General features: G+C 56.0%; 1 protein-coding gene across 1 annotated transcript; it reads right to left on the reverse strand.

Annotated features, from left to right (window-relative positions):
* Window positions 1–516: 516 nt before the first annotated feature.
* Window positions 517–13,619, reverse strand: DDI2 (DNA damage inducible 1 homolog 2). Its single transcript, XM_048518947.1, is given in 9 exon segments — window positions 517–2,509; window positions 6,356–6,545; window positions 7,102–7,205; window positions 7,291–7,416; window positions 9,033–9,163; window positions 9,603–9,729; window positions 10,906–11,148; window positions 12,306–12,435; window positions 13,408–13,619. Coding segments are annotated over 9 exon segments (2,919 nt in total). The 5' UTR covers window positions 13,546–13,619; the 3' UTR covers window positions 517–779.
* Window positions 13,620–13,675: the final 56 nt, after the last annotated feature.

Here is a 13,675-nt window from a genome sequence, read left to right on the forward strand (position 1 = left end):
GGGGCTTGGACAGATTTATGGAGAAGTCGATCTATGGCTACCAATCTTGATCCTCTTTGATCTGAGATTGTAAATTCCTTAACAGTCCAGGTGCTCGGGAGCAACAGCCGCAGAAGGCCATTGCTTTCACATCCTGCACATGAGCTCCCAAAGGCACCTGGTGGGCCACTGTGAGTAGCAGAGTGCTGGACTAGATGGACGCTGGTCTGATCCAGCTGGCTTGTTCTTCTGTTCTCAGCAGTGCTGCTCCCTGTGTTCCTGTCACAACTGGCCAGGGGCCGGCCGGGAACCCTTTGCACACAAGCCCCCCCCCCCCCCCAATGCCCTGCCCTTTGCTCAGCATGCTCAGCCCGCAGGCACGACTGCTTAGCAAGGGGCCTCTTCGGCACAAGCCCTGCGCTGAATACAACAACAGGCTCATGCGCTGCAGCCATGGCTAGTAGTGGCACTTGTGCGGAAAGCGTTTTCGAAGCATGGTGTTTCTTTCGGACTTGCATCTTGCATTAAAACCAGGAATTTAAATAAAAGATTATCTTTATTTCATAATGCAGTACCTCAATAATAGTAGTAATTAAAAGTTGACATGTGGTTCAAGATTTGATTTTTTTTTAAAGCCTGAATTGAACAAGGGGAAAAAGACAGACAGAGGATACTTTGGCTGAAAATAAAGCATTAAAAAAACAAACATCTAGCTCAAAAACCCAAGCAGAGTACTCTATGCAGTCAAGATAAATTCTTGAAGGAAGTAAAGAGCAGGAGCCTGGCCATCTTTTTCACGGTTATGTAGGAACGACAATATTCTTGGCTAACAAAATGAGGAGGGCAAGATCCACGTTGCCACCAGCTTGCTCAAGGGCCTCGCTGGCTTCCTGGGGTGTGAAGCCTGCTCTCGTAATTTGAGCAATGTCCACAGAGGAGAAAAGTGGAGGCCGAGAAGGTGCAGAATCCATTTCTGGAGAGCAGATGTGCAGCGCAGCTGGTTCAGTGGCATCCGAGGAGACCGGCACTCCAGGCTCTCCTGGGGGAAAATCCAGAACCCTCCAAGATTCAGTGCCCCGCGTGAGGTCAGAGGGAGTCTGCTCCACAGCTTCGTCGCCTGCAGCATGGTCAGGAGACAAGCACGGAGATAACATTTCAGTGCACTCACCACACGGAGGCGGTTGGGAGGCTGCGGAAGATCTCCGAACAATGGAGCTGTCCCAACCCAAAGGCTCCTGGATGAGGAGAGAATCTGGTGGTTCCAGGGCCTCCTGCCCGTCCTCTGCTCCAGCCCCAGAGAGCCACTCCCCTGCAGAGGCTCCAGCCCCAGGACACGCCGGCACCCCTTCGGGAGAGGAGAGTTCCACATCCCGGATGTCTCGGCCACATCCACGCTCCTCTTGAAAGGCAGCGTCCTCTTCAGGAAAGGTCCTTGGCTGATCAAGGCTCTGGGGCCAAGAAGCCTTTTTGTAGCTGGCAACCAGAAGCTGATGGAGCTCCTTCAAGGCTGACGTGAGGGAGGGACAAGCCCCTTCCGCCTGGTGGCCCACCTGCCCTTCAGGAGGAGGAGGAGGAGGACCTGAGCAGCCGGCAGGGGCAGCCATGTCTGCGGATTCCACTGCTGCTCTTCCAGGCTGCCCCAAGTCCTTTGCAGAGATAGGATCAGCGGAGAGAGAAGAGTCAGGCTGGGATGACTGGGCCTCCATCATGGAGCACTCCGAGTTCACGGCAGACAAACCAAAGCGCTGCTCTTTCAGCTGGCTCTCCGCAGAAATAAGGACCTGATCTGTGACCTCCACTTCCATGACGGTTTCATCCCCAGGAAGCTGGTGTGGCGCAGATTCTGGCCTCTGGGTCCCCTCACAGGAAAACTTCCACCCCTCAGGCAGAACGTGATCCATGGCCTGCCCTCCACGTGCAGGGGATGGGGATTCACCCTTGGCAGACAAATCATCTTGGCTTCTGGTTGTCTCGTCTGGGGGCTGTTCCGGGCCAAGCTCTTCATGGGGACTGGGACCCATTTGGCTCAATTTCAAAAGCGAGGGAGGCAGCAGACCAGCGACGTCTCCTGCTGGGGCATAACTACTCCCTCCTGTTTCTTCCAAAGGAGACTCTAGACCTGGACCACTGCCCTTAGCACAAGATGGCATTGGAGTGCCAGAAGTGACCAGTTTTGCACACGTGTTGGGTGAGGGACTTTTTGTATGACGGCACGGTTCTGTTGCAGCTCGAGAAGCATCAACTCGGGTGAAAGTTTCACCATCAGAAAGATCCAGCAGTCCTTCCCTCCCGAGAGCGGCTGGGCACTCAGGAAGGGATTCTACAGACTTTGCAGCTGTCGGGTTAACAGTCTGAGCCAGACTGCACTTGTGGGAGCAGAGGGTGGGAGCAGAGGCGGAGCGATCGAGGGGCCGCCTGAAGGACTTCCTGGTCTTCAGAGCCACTTCGGGAAAATGGACTGGATGCTGAAATCCATCAGAACTCGGCAACAAAGACTGTTTCGGTGAGGTAGTTTCTTTGCCAGTAATCTCTGTGCGGAGGGAGGAAGAGAGAAAAGAGCTGCATCAGATTCTGAACATGACCCAGGGTGCTGGTGCCACTTTGACCAGAGAGGGGCAAAGCGCACTCAGCGGCCTTACTCTGACCAGCATGCATCTGGAGTGAGGGACAGGGTCAAGGGAAAGGCTCTCACCTGCCTCAGCAATTCAAGCACACTTAATAACCAGACAATCAGAGAGACCACAGAAGGTTTTATTATTGTCATTTCTCAAGAAATTGCACTAATGTAAAAAAAAAGGGGGGCTCTCAAATTATTTTGACAAAGACGATGAGTTGTGTTGCCTCGGTTCTTCCTCTCCTCAACGAGACAGAAAAGCACAGTTGGCTCAGCAGCCCGCTAAGCGACACACTCTGACCAGCTCAACTGTGGCCCTCCGTGGGGCTCACACCTGAGGCCATGAGGTCTTGCTCCCTCCTCCCAGGGTGCCGCTGCTGCTCTCCCGCATCCACCCCCAGTCCTCGCAGAGCTCTCTCAGCCTCACCTGCCTCACAAGTGTGTCTGTTGTAGGGAGAGAAAGGGAAGGAGTTTGTGTGTTGCTTTGAGACTCCTTATAATTGAGAAAAGTGAACAACAGGCCTCACCTGGCCGTCCGCCCTCAGAAAAGTCTGCTTTGTGAGGTAAGATCAAAGCAGCAGTCCCAGCAAGAGATGGCTTTTGGAGACAGCTTATTCAGGGCTTCAAAGGGAGCCACCAGTTCTGAGGTCTGTCTTGTACCTTCGAAGCCTCCAGCTCACGTGGCAATGTCTGCAGTCTGACTGCGGAGGCCAAGAAGCCAAAGCCATCAACAGGTGGGCCCGTGGCACAAGACACCAGCACTGGGAGCAGGCATCTGTCTGAAACACTTTCTGGTTTGATCCTCTCTGACAGGCAGAAACCAGAGCATCACACAACATGCAAGCCAGCTCCGTGGCGATCAAAGGAGACCAAGGAAGTGGGAGGAACCGTTCAGAAACCGGGGCTGTGTGTAAATACCTGGTCTGTGGCCCACTCCAGCAGCAGCAAACCCCACACTACATGCATCAAGGCTTCTGGTGCTCTGTTTCGAATTAGGAGACAAACACACCAAACTTGTGTTAGCACACTGCACATGCACAGTCCGGGCTCGCACCCTCCCCCGTCGCCTTTCCCAACCCGGCTTCGTTCAAGATAGGAGGCCCTCTCGATTTGGGGGCTCTTCCGAGAGCAGCTGCTCTGCCGTCCGTAGCACAGCAAGGCCTCACCGCAAGAAGAACGGCCCCTCTCCAAGGAAGGCACACTCTGCGCAGGCAGCGGCCCGGCTGGTTCCTGCTTTCAGCTGCCGCTGATGCGAAGCAGGACAGCCTTGGAGAGACTGCCAGACTCCACTCCCTTCTGCCACTGGTGCTGCCTTGCTTGCAAACTGTCTTCCTTCTGTCCCCCTGTCCTTCAGTTTGACCATGGAAACGAGGCCACTCCAACGGGACACGGGAACTTTCCAGGGGAATCAATCCCTCCTGATGCTGAGGTGCAGAACTCAACTGGAAATGGCTCAGGCACCAAGGCAGACAAGCCAGCCCACGGCTTCAGCCGCACAGGGCCCTCTGCAGAAGGGCACCCCAACGGGCAGGCTCTGCACGGAGCACCCTGCCAAAGCCCTCAACCCACAGCCCGCCACTTGCTAGCCTGGCCCACTACGCTGCCTTGCCTTGCGCAACCTGACTCTCTGGCCAGGCTCAGCTTTGCTGCCTGCCTCCTGACGGCTGCCCTCATCAAGAAAGAAGCTTCAAGAGACCTCAGGACTTCCTTGAAAAAACCTTCCTCCGCTTGCAAGTTACACAAGCTGGGCTGGCTGGTTCTGGCAAACTCAACAGGCTCCAGCGTGCCTGGACGTCTCTCACCGCAGCCCTTCCCTGCCACTCCTTGCAGACTGGCAGGCAGCAGAGACATCTAGAGCGAGGGAGAGCAGAGAACTGCCTGAGAACATTCTGAGTGCCCCTGGCTGGACACCAAGTCTCGAGTACACCTCAAGTCACAACAGTGCCCAAGCAGGCAAGGGGCTTCCCTGCCCAACAGCCAGGAAGTCAGTGATGGAGAGAGAACAGGGAGGTGCATCTCACACCACCTCAAAGATGCATCCCAGGTGGATTTCCCCAACAGAATGCATCTGGGCTCAGACTGGCGGGTGGGAAGTCCAGCTCTTAAAGTAATTGGAAGGGAAAAGGAGCGCACGGCAGCATTCTTCCCAACGCAGCAGAAGGAAAGCAGAAAAATCCATTTCAAATATAACCCTATAAATTGCCTACGGACACTTGACGGTTGCGGCATTTCTGGAGTACTGGGGGTACAATCCTGCTCCTTCGCTGGGGGGTGATGAATGAGAGTCTGCTAAGAGCAGCCTATGATGATAAGAAACTTGATTCTCCTATATAAAAACCTGGCACCCACCCAGAGTGCGAGCGGCCAGAGAATTCCACCAGGGCCAAGACAGGCCGGATGGTGCAGGGCAGCTCCCTTGTATAATCCACTACAGTTATCTTCTGCTGAAGCAATCACTGATGGACAGACCAGAACACGGCCAGGCAACCTGCCTGCTGCCTCCTAGGCTGCTGCCCTCTTGGCCAAGAAGCACTCCTGTGGTCTGTCCTGTCTTGACCTGACTTGCTCACCAGGAAGCCCAGAGGCTACTTTTCTGCTGACCTGTTGTTTTTGTTACACCAAACTTTGGTACTTCTAAGGAAGAGCAGAAGGAAGGAGAGGCTGTGCTTCACACACCCCATGACAGGCCAGCTGGAAGGCCTCAATGAACGCAAGGCTAAAAGCTGAAGCTGCTCAAATACCAGCTTGAACGGTGAGCTGCCCTGTTGCATTTTGTTCTTGAACTTCTCTGAGAGCGCTCCGGCGGCTGGAGCACAAAGACAGACGGTCCTGGGGTAAAGAGAGTCTACTGATGTCCGGACAAAGTTACTCTTGTTCACTTGGCCTTCCTGCTCTCGGAGTCGAAGATCTCTGTGGAATTCAGCTCTAGCTACAGTTTTTTGAAGGGAAGAGGACTGATGAATCAGAGTATTTTAATATACCTTCTGAGACTGAACCTTGTGGGGTTAGGCCTATATTATCTTATGGATGCTTTTCGGGGGGGTGGGGGAGGGCACCACATCTGGATCATGCAAGCTGAATTTCAAGAGATTAAAAGGAGTGCCTTGGTCAAGATGGTGGACTAGCCAGCCACCAATGGCTTCCAGCCTGACAAACAATAGCCAGCAAGGCAAGCCGGCACTGGTAAGACCCGGATCCACATTGACTGACCCTCGGAAAGGACCTTTTCTGCCTCATTTGCTGCACTGGATTGTTACCAGATTCAGGCCCGCTAATCAGGGCACAAACTGAGCAGTCATTCTAATAAGGCACCCAACTGCTAATGAGCCTTCCTCCCGCTGGCTGTGACTTGGCTAGGCAAGCGGCGGGAGTCTACTGGCCTCCGGAAACGCCTGGTGCTCCTGCCTCCTCAGGCTGCGCATCACATGCAATCATGTGGCACAACCACACCAAGAAACAGCAGCATTGAGACAGTTCTAGGAAACTATAATGTATACAAGACAAGGGGGGGGTGCAACTTGAATAACCAAACAAGCAAATATTTGCACACAACAAAGCTATCAGTCATAGATTATGTGGTTTGTGATAAATTATAGTCTATGACTGCTAGCGTGTGCAAATATTTGCTTGTTTAGTAGTTCTAGGAAACTGCCTGGAGGGAAACTAGTCCATCTCCTTTGGCCACACTGGGCTGCCCACAGGAGAGGTGGCCCCGATGTGCCTCCCCACTCATCCTCTGTCTACTCTGGGCCCTTGAGGTACCTGCTTCCTCGACAGATTTTTGGATAGCCTCTGCCAGTTCGTGGTCTGCAATCTCTTCTGGCCTGACATCCTCCCGGCCAGCCCCGTAAGCCAGCCTTGCGCACTCCGGGAGCTCCCCCTCTGGCAGGAAGGTTGTCTGAGAGCCGGTGGTGCCAATCACCAAGACATTCTTCTTGAGGTCAATGGAGCACTGGGGGAGGGACCAAAGACGGAGAAACTGAGCCCTGTGACAGTAGGGGACCCCCAACCCTTTAATGCCCGCAAGACCCTCTGTGGAGAGAAGATGGGGGGCTGCCACCCAAAATGGCTGCTGCAGGAGGCAGAGCTGCACGTGACACCTCCTCGGTCGCTTTGCAAAAGAAACAGCTCAGCAGCCACACTGGACTGGTCCTGGGTTGACTTTGCTTGGAAGCCAAGCCCTGGGAATAGGGACACAGATGACACTGGGGGGGAGGGGCTCCAGTGCTCCGGGCAGCTGCAGACACAGCTTTCCAAGACCCCCTCCTCTCCCCCTTCTCCCTCCAAACAGTTCAACTTCCACTGATTTAAGCATGCCTGCCTTGGCAGCATAATGAGTGTCTCCTTAAGGTGCTGGCTGGGCAGACATGGGGACGGCCAAAACAGTCATGGAAAAGGGCATTTGACTGCCCTGTGTGCCTCAGTGACTCCATAAGTGGGCCCCACCTGGTGTGAGTTTTAAGCAGGAGAAGAGTTCAGATGGACTGCAGAGGCTCTGACCCGCTCACCTGGTGCCTCTTCAGCATATCCAGTCCTAGCAGCATGTCCATGGGCTGCTCTTCCAGGATGGAGAACGAGCAGGGCAGGAAATCCCCTTCAATCTGGACCTGAGCTGAAGCAGACGGAGAACTGCCTGTGAGCTTCCCAGAGGCTCCTGCCCTGGCTCCACACCGGCAGCCCCTCCTGTGCCCGCTTACCTAGATGCACTCGGCCAATGATCTTCTGAGTGCCCACGCCCTTCGCAATGCCGGCCCACCGCCGGTCCACCAGTCTTATGGGATGTTGCACCTCTCAAGCAAGCCAGTTCATGATGGTCATCTGAATTCTGAGACATACTGCATTGTCAAAAAGATTACAATCACTTGAGAGAGAGAAAAACCTATTGCCTTTTGCAAGGTCTTCCTCCCAATCGGGCATTTTTTCATAGAAGCTAAAATAAAGCTTCAAAAAATAAGCATACATGTAAGATTCATTTGTCACAGCATGACACCAAATTCTGGCAATTTAAAACAGCATTGGGGAACAAAACACCCCCAACACACAAAGATATAGGCACTGACTGCATCCCCCGCCCCCCGGTTCTAACATACTGGACATCCCACCCAAGTGTGCTTTCTGCCAAGCCAGCCGTCCGTCCCCCCGACAGTTTGCCCCAGCCAGCCCAGTCCGCTGAAGCAACAGATCCTTTCCAGTGCTGCTCTTGGTGGTCATAAGAACATAAGAACAAGCCAGCTGGATCAGACCAAGGTCCATCTAGTCCAGCTCTCTGCTACTCGCAGTGGCCCACCAGGTGCCTTTGGGAGCTCACATGTAGGATGTGAACGCAATGGCCTTCTGCGGCTGTTGCTCCCGATCACCTGGTCTGTTAAGGCATTTGCAATCTCAGATCAAAGAGGATCTAGATTGGTAGCCATATAAATCGACTTCTCCTCCATAAATCCTGTCCAAGCCCCTTTTAAAGCTATAAAGGTTAGTGGCCAAATCACCACCTCCTGTAGCAGCATATTCCAAATGCCCACTCAATCACACGTTAAGTGAAGAAGTGTTTCCTTTATTAGTCCCACCTTCTTTCCCCAGCATTTTCAAATTGAATGTCCCTCTGGTTCTCAGTATTGTAAGAAAGAGATGAAAAATGCCTCTCTGTCAACATTTTCTACCCCATGCATAATTTTCTTGTAGGACTTCAATCATATCCCCCCCTCAGTCAGCCTCCTCTCCAAACTAAAGAGTCCCAAACGTAGCTGCAGCCTCTCCCTCATAGAGGAAGGTGCTCCAGTCCCTCAATCATCCTTGCTGCCCTTCTCTGCACTTTTTTTCTATCTCCTCAATATCCTTTTTGAGATGCGGCGACCAGAACTGGACACAGTACTCCAAGTGCGCGGCTCCACTGCTTTTATATAAGGGCATGACAATCTTTGCAGTTTTATTATCAATTCCTTTTCTAATGATCCCCAGCATAGAGTTTGCCTTTTTCACAGCTGCCATGCATTGAGTTGACATTCCCATGGAACTATCAACTAAGACGCCCAAATCCCTTTCCTGGTCTGTGACTGATAGCACTGACCCCTGTAGCGTGTATGTGAAGTTTGGATTTTTTGCCCCTATGTGCATCACTTTACATTTTGCTACATTGAACTGCATTTGCCATTTCTGAGCCCACTCATCTAATTTATCAAGGTCCGCTTGGAGCTCTTCGCAATCCTTTGTGGTTCTCACCACGCTACATAATTTTAGGGTGGTGAGAACCACAAAGAACCATAATTTTAGGGTCCTTTCGCTAGAGACACCGTGGACTGAACCCAGGACCCTCAGCAAGCCAGAAAAAGGCAGGCGTGCACAGCGCTGAAGGCAGGCCCAGGGCAGAGGGCCCCCAACACCCCCGGTCGTGCTGTGCCTGAGCCAGAAGGAAAGAAAAGGGAAGGGGCGCCCCCTCCAGCCTCACCCGAGTCCACAAAGGCCTTCACGGGGTGGCCGTTCACCTTGCAGTTGATGTAGAGCATGACCACCTGGCCGAAGCTCTCGGGGGCCTCTTCCATGGCAATTGTCATGTTCTCCTCGATGTTCTGCTGCCTGGAGCCAAGGGCCAAAGAAAAGGCTCAGTGCTCCTGAGGCCTGACGCTGCTCGTTCCTGGGCGGGCCAGGCAGCCTGTCTTCAGGTGGATGTGTGGCCCTGGGGTGGTGGTGGAGGCCAACCCTCCATGGGCCCAGAATAAGGCGCACGGGCTGTGAACGGGGGCTGCCGTGCCCCCTCGCCCACCCAGGACACATGGGGCTAGAGGGAGCCCTGAGGTGCAGGAGGCTAAACTGCTCCCGTGCGCCCTCTTCTCCCCTCCCACCTGCTCCAGGGAGTGACCATCCCTCGCCAGACAGCCACTTTACTGTGCAGAGATCCCCCAGCTCCCAAAGGCCCAGCTGGGCAGCAGAGCCAGGGCTGCCCTGCTTAACTCCTGGGTTCAAACTAGATCCCCCCACCCCACAGCATCGAGGCCTGGCCCCTTGGGCTGGTTACCGGATGTCCTCCTCGATCTTTGCCTGAGCCTCCAGGTCAAAAGGGTCCGCAGAGAACAGACGGAGCCTCTCCTGCTCCCGGCGGGCCCGATCCTGCTGCTGCTCCACCAGGACCTGGGTGAACTTCTCTGCAGACATAAAGAACCCAGGCAGGTTGGAGGCCAGAAAAGACACCCATCAAGGCGGCAACCATCGCCCACGCAGAAACATTCAAAAAACATTGTGGTAGGAAGAGACAACCCCCCTCCCCCCCGCACCCAAACTCCTCTCCCTAGCTGGAAAAACACTGCCTGTCTTCTGATGCTGTCACTCAAGCGCTTCAACCAAACAGCAAAAACAGAATCCTCAAAGAGGTGGCTGCCCCTGTGTGAGATCTGTGGGTAAGCAAACACCAGAACTCTTTGCAGCTGCTTTTATCATAGCGACAGGTGATTTGAGGGCTCACTTAAAGTGGCAATCCCCCCCCCACACCCCACACACAAGATTTTGCTTTGCTGAACAGCCTCAAAGCCCAAACTTTGATTCAGCCTCCTTGGAGAACAGCCCCCATGGTTTCCCAACGGAAGAAGTGGAAGAGCGCCATTGTGCCAAAGCTCCACTTCAGCCTAACCAGAATGCATTCCTTGCTGACGTAACATTCCAGCCGAGGAGCTGCGGATCAGTGGGTGCGCATCTGCTCGGCATGCAGAAGGGCCCCAGGTTCTATCCCCACCACCCTCGATGGAAAGAACTGGTCATAGCTGATGTGGAAGACCTCTGACTTGAGACCCTGGAGAGTAGCTGCCGGCCTGAGCAGAAAATACTGACTCAGATGGTTTGGTTCAGTAAGAGGCAGCTTCGTGGCCAGCAATCACCCTTCCGACAGGAGCCACTCGGCCCCCACATCGCCACCGCAGCAGGAGAGTGAGATGCTTTCACACATACCAGCGAAGGAGGACTGCCCCAGGATGCTCCCGGGGTCACAGCAGGCCTCAGCCCCAGAAAGACCAGACGGAGCAACGGTTCACTACTTAGCAGTGTTATTCATGGCACCCATGTGCCCCCTTCCCAAGTAACCCTCCCACCAAATGCTCCAGCTTCTATCAAAGGCAGAAACTACTGCCCACCTGCAGAACAGCCCACCCCTGCGAGCCAGGAGGCAGCCCCCCAGTGGCTGGAGAAAAACCCCCTTGGCTGAGTGCGACTTCCTGGCCAGCATCCTCAGCCTGATGGCAGGTTCCAAAGGGAGAAACCAGTCACCTCCACACAGCCAGGCCGAGTGGGGTGGGGGTGGGGAGCCTCCTCTGCCTCGCCCAGCCACTCACCAAGGTCTCCGCTCAGCAAGGCCTCCGCCAGGGGCGGGTTGCGCTCCTTCAGCAGCGAGAGCTCGTGTGGGTTGGACAGCAGCATGTCCCGGAGGAGGCCAGGGTTGTCCAAACCTGGAGGCGCGGGGGGGACTTCGGGAGGAGACGCGCGAGAGGGCGGCCCAGGCTGTTGTGGGGGCATCGGTGCTGTTTGGGCCGACGTCCCGGGCACCGTGATGCTGCTGAAGTCTATCCGGGGCAAACCTGGGGAGAAGGAGAAACTCCTCAGCAGGCTGATGCCGCGCAGCCCACCCTGAACCAGGAGGTGCTGCAGAAGGATCCCCCCCCCCCCCGGGAACTAATCGCCTTTGTATCTGCACCGAGGATCCCCTTGGAAGCAACTGGCTCCATCCTACCATCCTAAGGAGACACTTTTCTTGGACCACCCCAACATTCTTGGTATGGTCGCATAGCAGGGGGATGGGGGACATATGGGGCCAAATGTCCCTGGGCTGTGGCCATTTTGTCACATGGGGGGTGATATTTCACACCCCTCCTCCTTCCAATAAACTGGGTCCATAAACTGACTTCAAGACTTGGTGCAAAAAAACCCTGTTTGGTCATGGTGGGGGAGGGCAGCTGCCTGTAGGGGGGGGGGACTTTTTTGCACCGAGCTCCATTTCCCCTAGATATGCCTCTGGCCCACCGCAGAAGTGGCGGCCCCCAAAGCTTGCTTTCAAAACCTGAAAGTGTCCACAGACGTAACAAGGTCAGCCAAGAACCCTGCTTTAAGCACAGCTCTTTCCACCAGGCGTCTCCAGGGCGCACGGCAGTTCGGGCTAGCTAGGGAGATAGTGAACAGACCACAGTTAGTCTTGTGCTGCTCTAGTCCTTCTGGGTTCTTATGCCATTTTGCCAGACTTGAGATGAGAATCGCAGATCTCTTTTGCCAAGACCACCCAGGGCTGTGGGTCCGTGGCGAGCCCGCTCAACTCCCTAGAACCTGGACTGGGGCTGGGTCTTCAGGCAAAAAGTGCCTGCACTTGAGGCCTCAACAATCCCAAATGCTTTCCACAAGGGTCTGTAGACAGCGCTCCCACCCAATGTGGAAAAGAAGTGTCTCTCCCCCCAGGACCAAGAAACCTAATACCCTCCCTCTTCAGATGCTTCTGCAACGGCACCTCCCCTTTCTACTGCAGGGTGTCCAGCCAGTCCGCAGAAGGGGCCTGCATAGGACCCGAGATCAACAGGTACTGCGGTCGGGGGTGGGGGAAAGGCAGCCCAACCCCAACCCCAGATTGAAGTCACAGATAACAATACTTTCACCCGCACTTATCACAGTAGCTTCTGATGACATGGCAAAGCGAAACCAGAGAATCAAGGAACTGTGCCTCAACCTGACCCAAGGGTGCTGCTCTCACCAGGGAAGGCAGCTGCCGGCCGTTTTTCTGCATTCTCCACTTGCTGCAATACCACCACATCTCCATCTTTCAGTCCGTAGGAAGCCAGTGATCTATGGTTGTCAGTTAGGGGCACCTCTGCATAGACAATCTGGAGGAAAAAGGGAGGCTAGTGAAAAGCTGACCAAGAAGTTCCAACTGAGCAGAGGGCAGCTTATGGTCCAGATCGGCCTCTCCAGCAGGCTCCCAGCCACGGCCATTCCTGTGCTCACTGCCAATTCATTTCACTGAAGCCCCTTCGGCTTGGGAGGGTTAAAGGGGCTGAGGTGCCACTTTCTGGACACAGGGCTGGCAGCCGGAGCTCCCCTCACTGCAATTCATCCAATCCCACCCCGTTTCTTTTTCCACGTAGGTGGCCCTGCCTCGAATTGACCCGGAGGACTCTGCTTCCTCAGCAGCCCTGATTGTAAACCGAGAGCTTCGCCCCACCCGGCCCCCAAGCAGCAGCCACCCACCCACCCCCGCCGCAGGGTTTGGCAGGGAGACACCTGGCAGGAGAAAGGCGTCCTCCGCCCACCCCCATCTGCTGCACCCTGACGACGGTGGTGCCAAGTGGGAAGCAAAGAGCTGCTCCTCCAGATCCCTGGGCCCTCCCCAACCACCGGGGCTGAGAGGCGGGGCGGGGAAGGGCGAGGACCGGGCGCCCTCCTCCTCCTCCGGCCTCTGCCAACCCTGGCCCAGCCTGCCAAGAGCGCCCACCGGCCCACACAGCCCGGGGCAGCCCAGCCCCCTCCCTTCCCGCGGCCCCCACCGGGCAGGGCGGAGCAGACCAGAGCCGCGGGGGGAGGAAGAGGGGGGCAGCCAGCCCAGGCCAAGGAATCTGCCGCGTCCCCGACTCTTAAAATAGCCTCTCTCGCGGGCGGGCGGGCGGGCGGGCGGGCGGGCGGGGGGGAGAGAGGGGAGGAGCGGCCGCCCCGCCCGCGGGGTCCCGGCCAGCCAAGGGGCAGAGCGAAGGGGGGGCCGGCGGACTGAGCCCCCTCCCGGCGGGGCCGTGGCGCGGGGCGCCCCCCCTTCCCTTCCCTTCCCTTCCCTTCCCTCCCTCCCTCCCCCCCGGGGCGCGGACCTGGCTCTCGGCGGCGGGGATGCCGGACTCGAGCTCGCAGAGGGCGCGGAAGTTCTGGAGCTCGAAGTCCGCGTCCACCTGCAGCGAGAAGGTCAGCTCGGAGCGGTCCCGCCGCAGGCAGAAGACCGTCAGCAGCATCGCGGAGGGACCCCGCCGCCGCCGCCGCCGCCGCCGCCTGAGGCCCGCCTGCCCGGAAGGAAGACGCGCGCTTTACGGCAGGCGGGCGGCGGTCGCAAATCCAGAGACTGGGCGGGCGCTCTGCGCATGC

This window comes from Sphaerodactylus townsendi, linkage group LG16 (genome assembly GCF_021028975.2).
Source record: "Sphaerodactylus townsendi isolate TG3544 linkage group LG16, MPM_Stown_v2.3, whole genome shotgun sequence".
Lineage (NCBI taxonomy): Eukaryota > Metazoa > Chordata > Lepidosauria > Squamata > Sphaerodactylidae > Sphaerodactylus > Sphaerodactylus townsendi.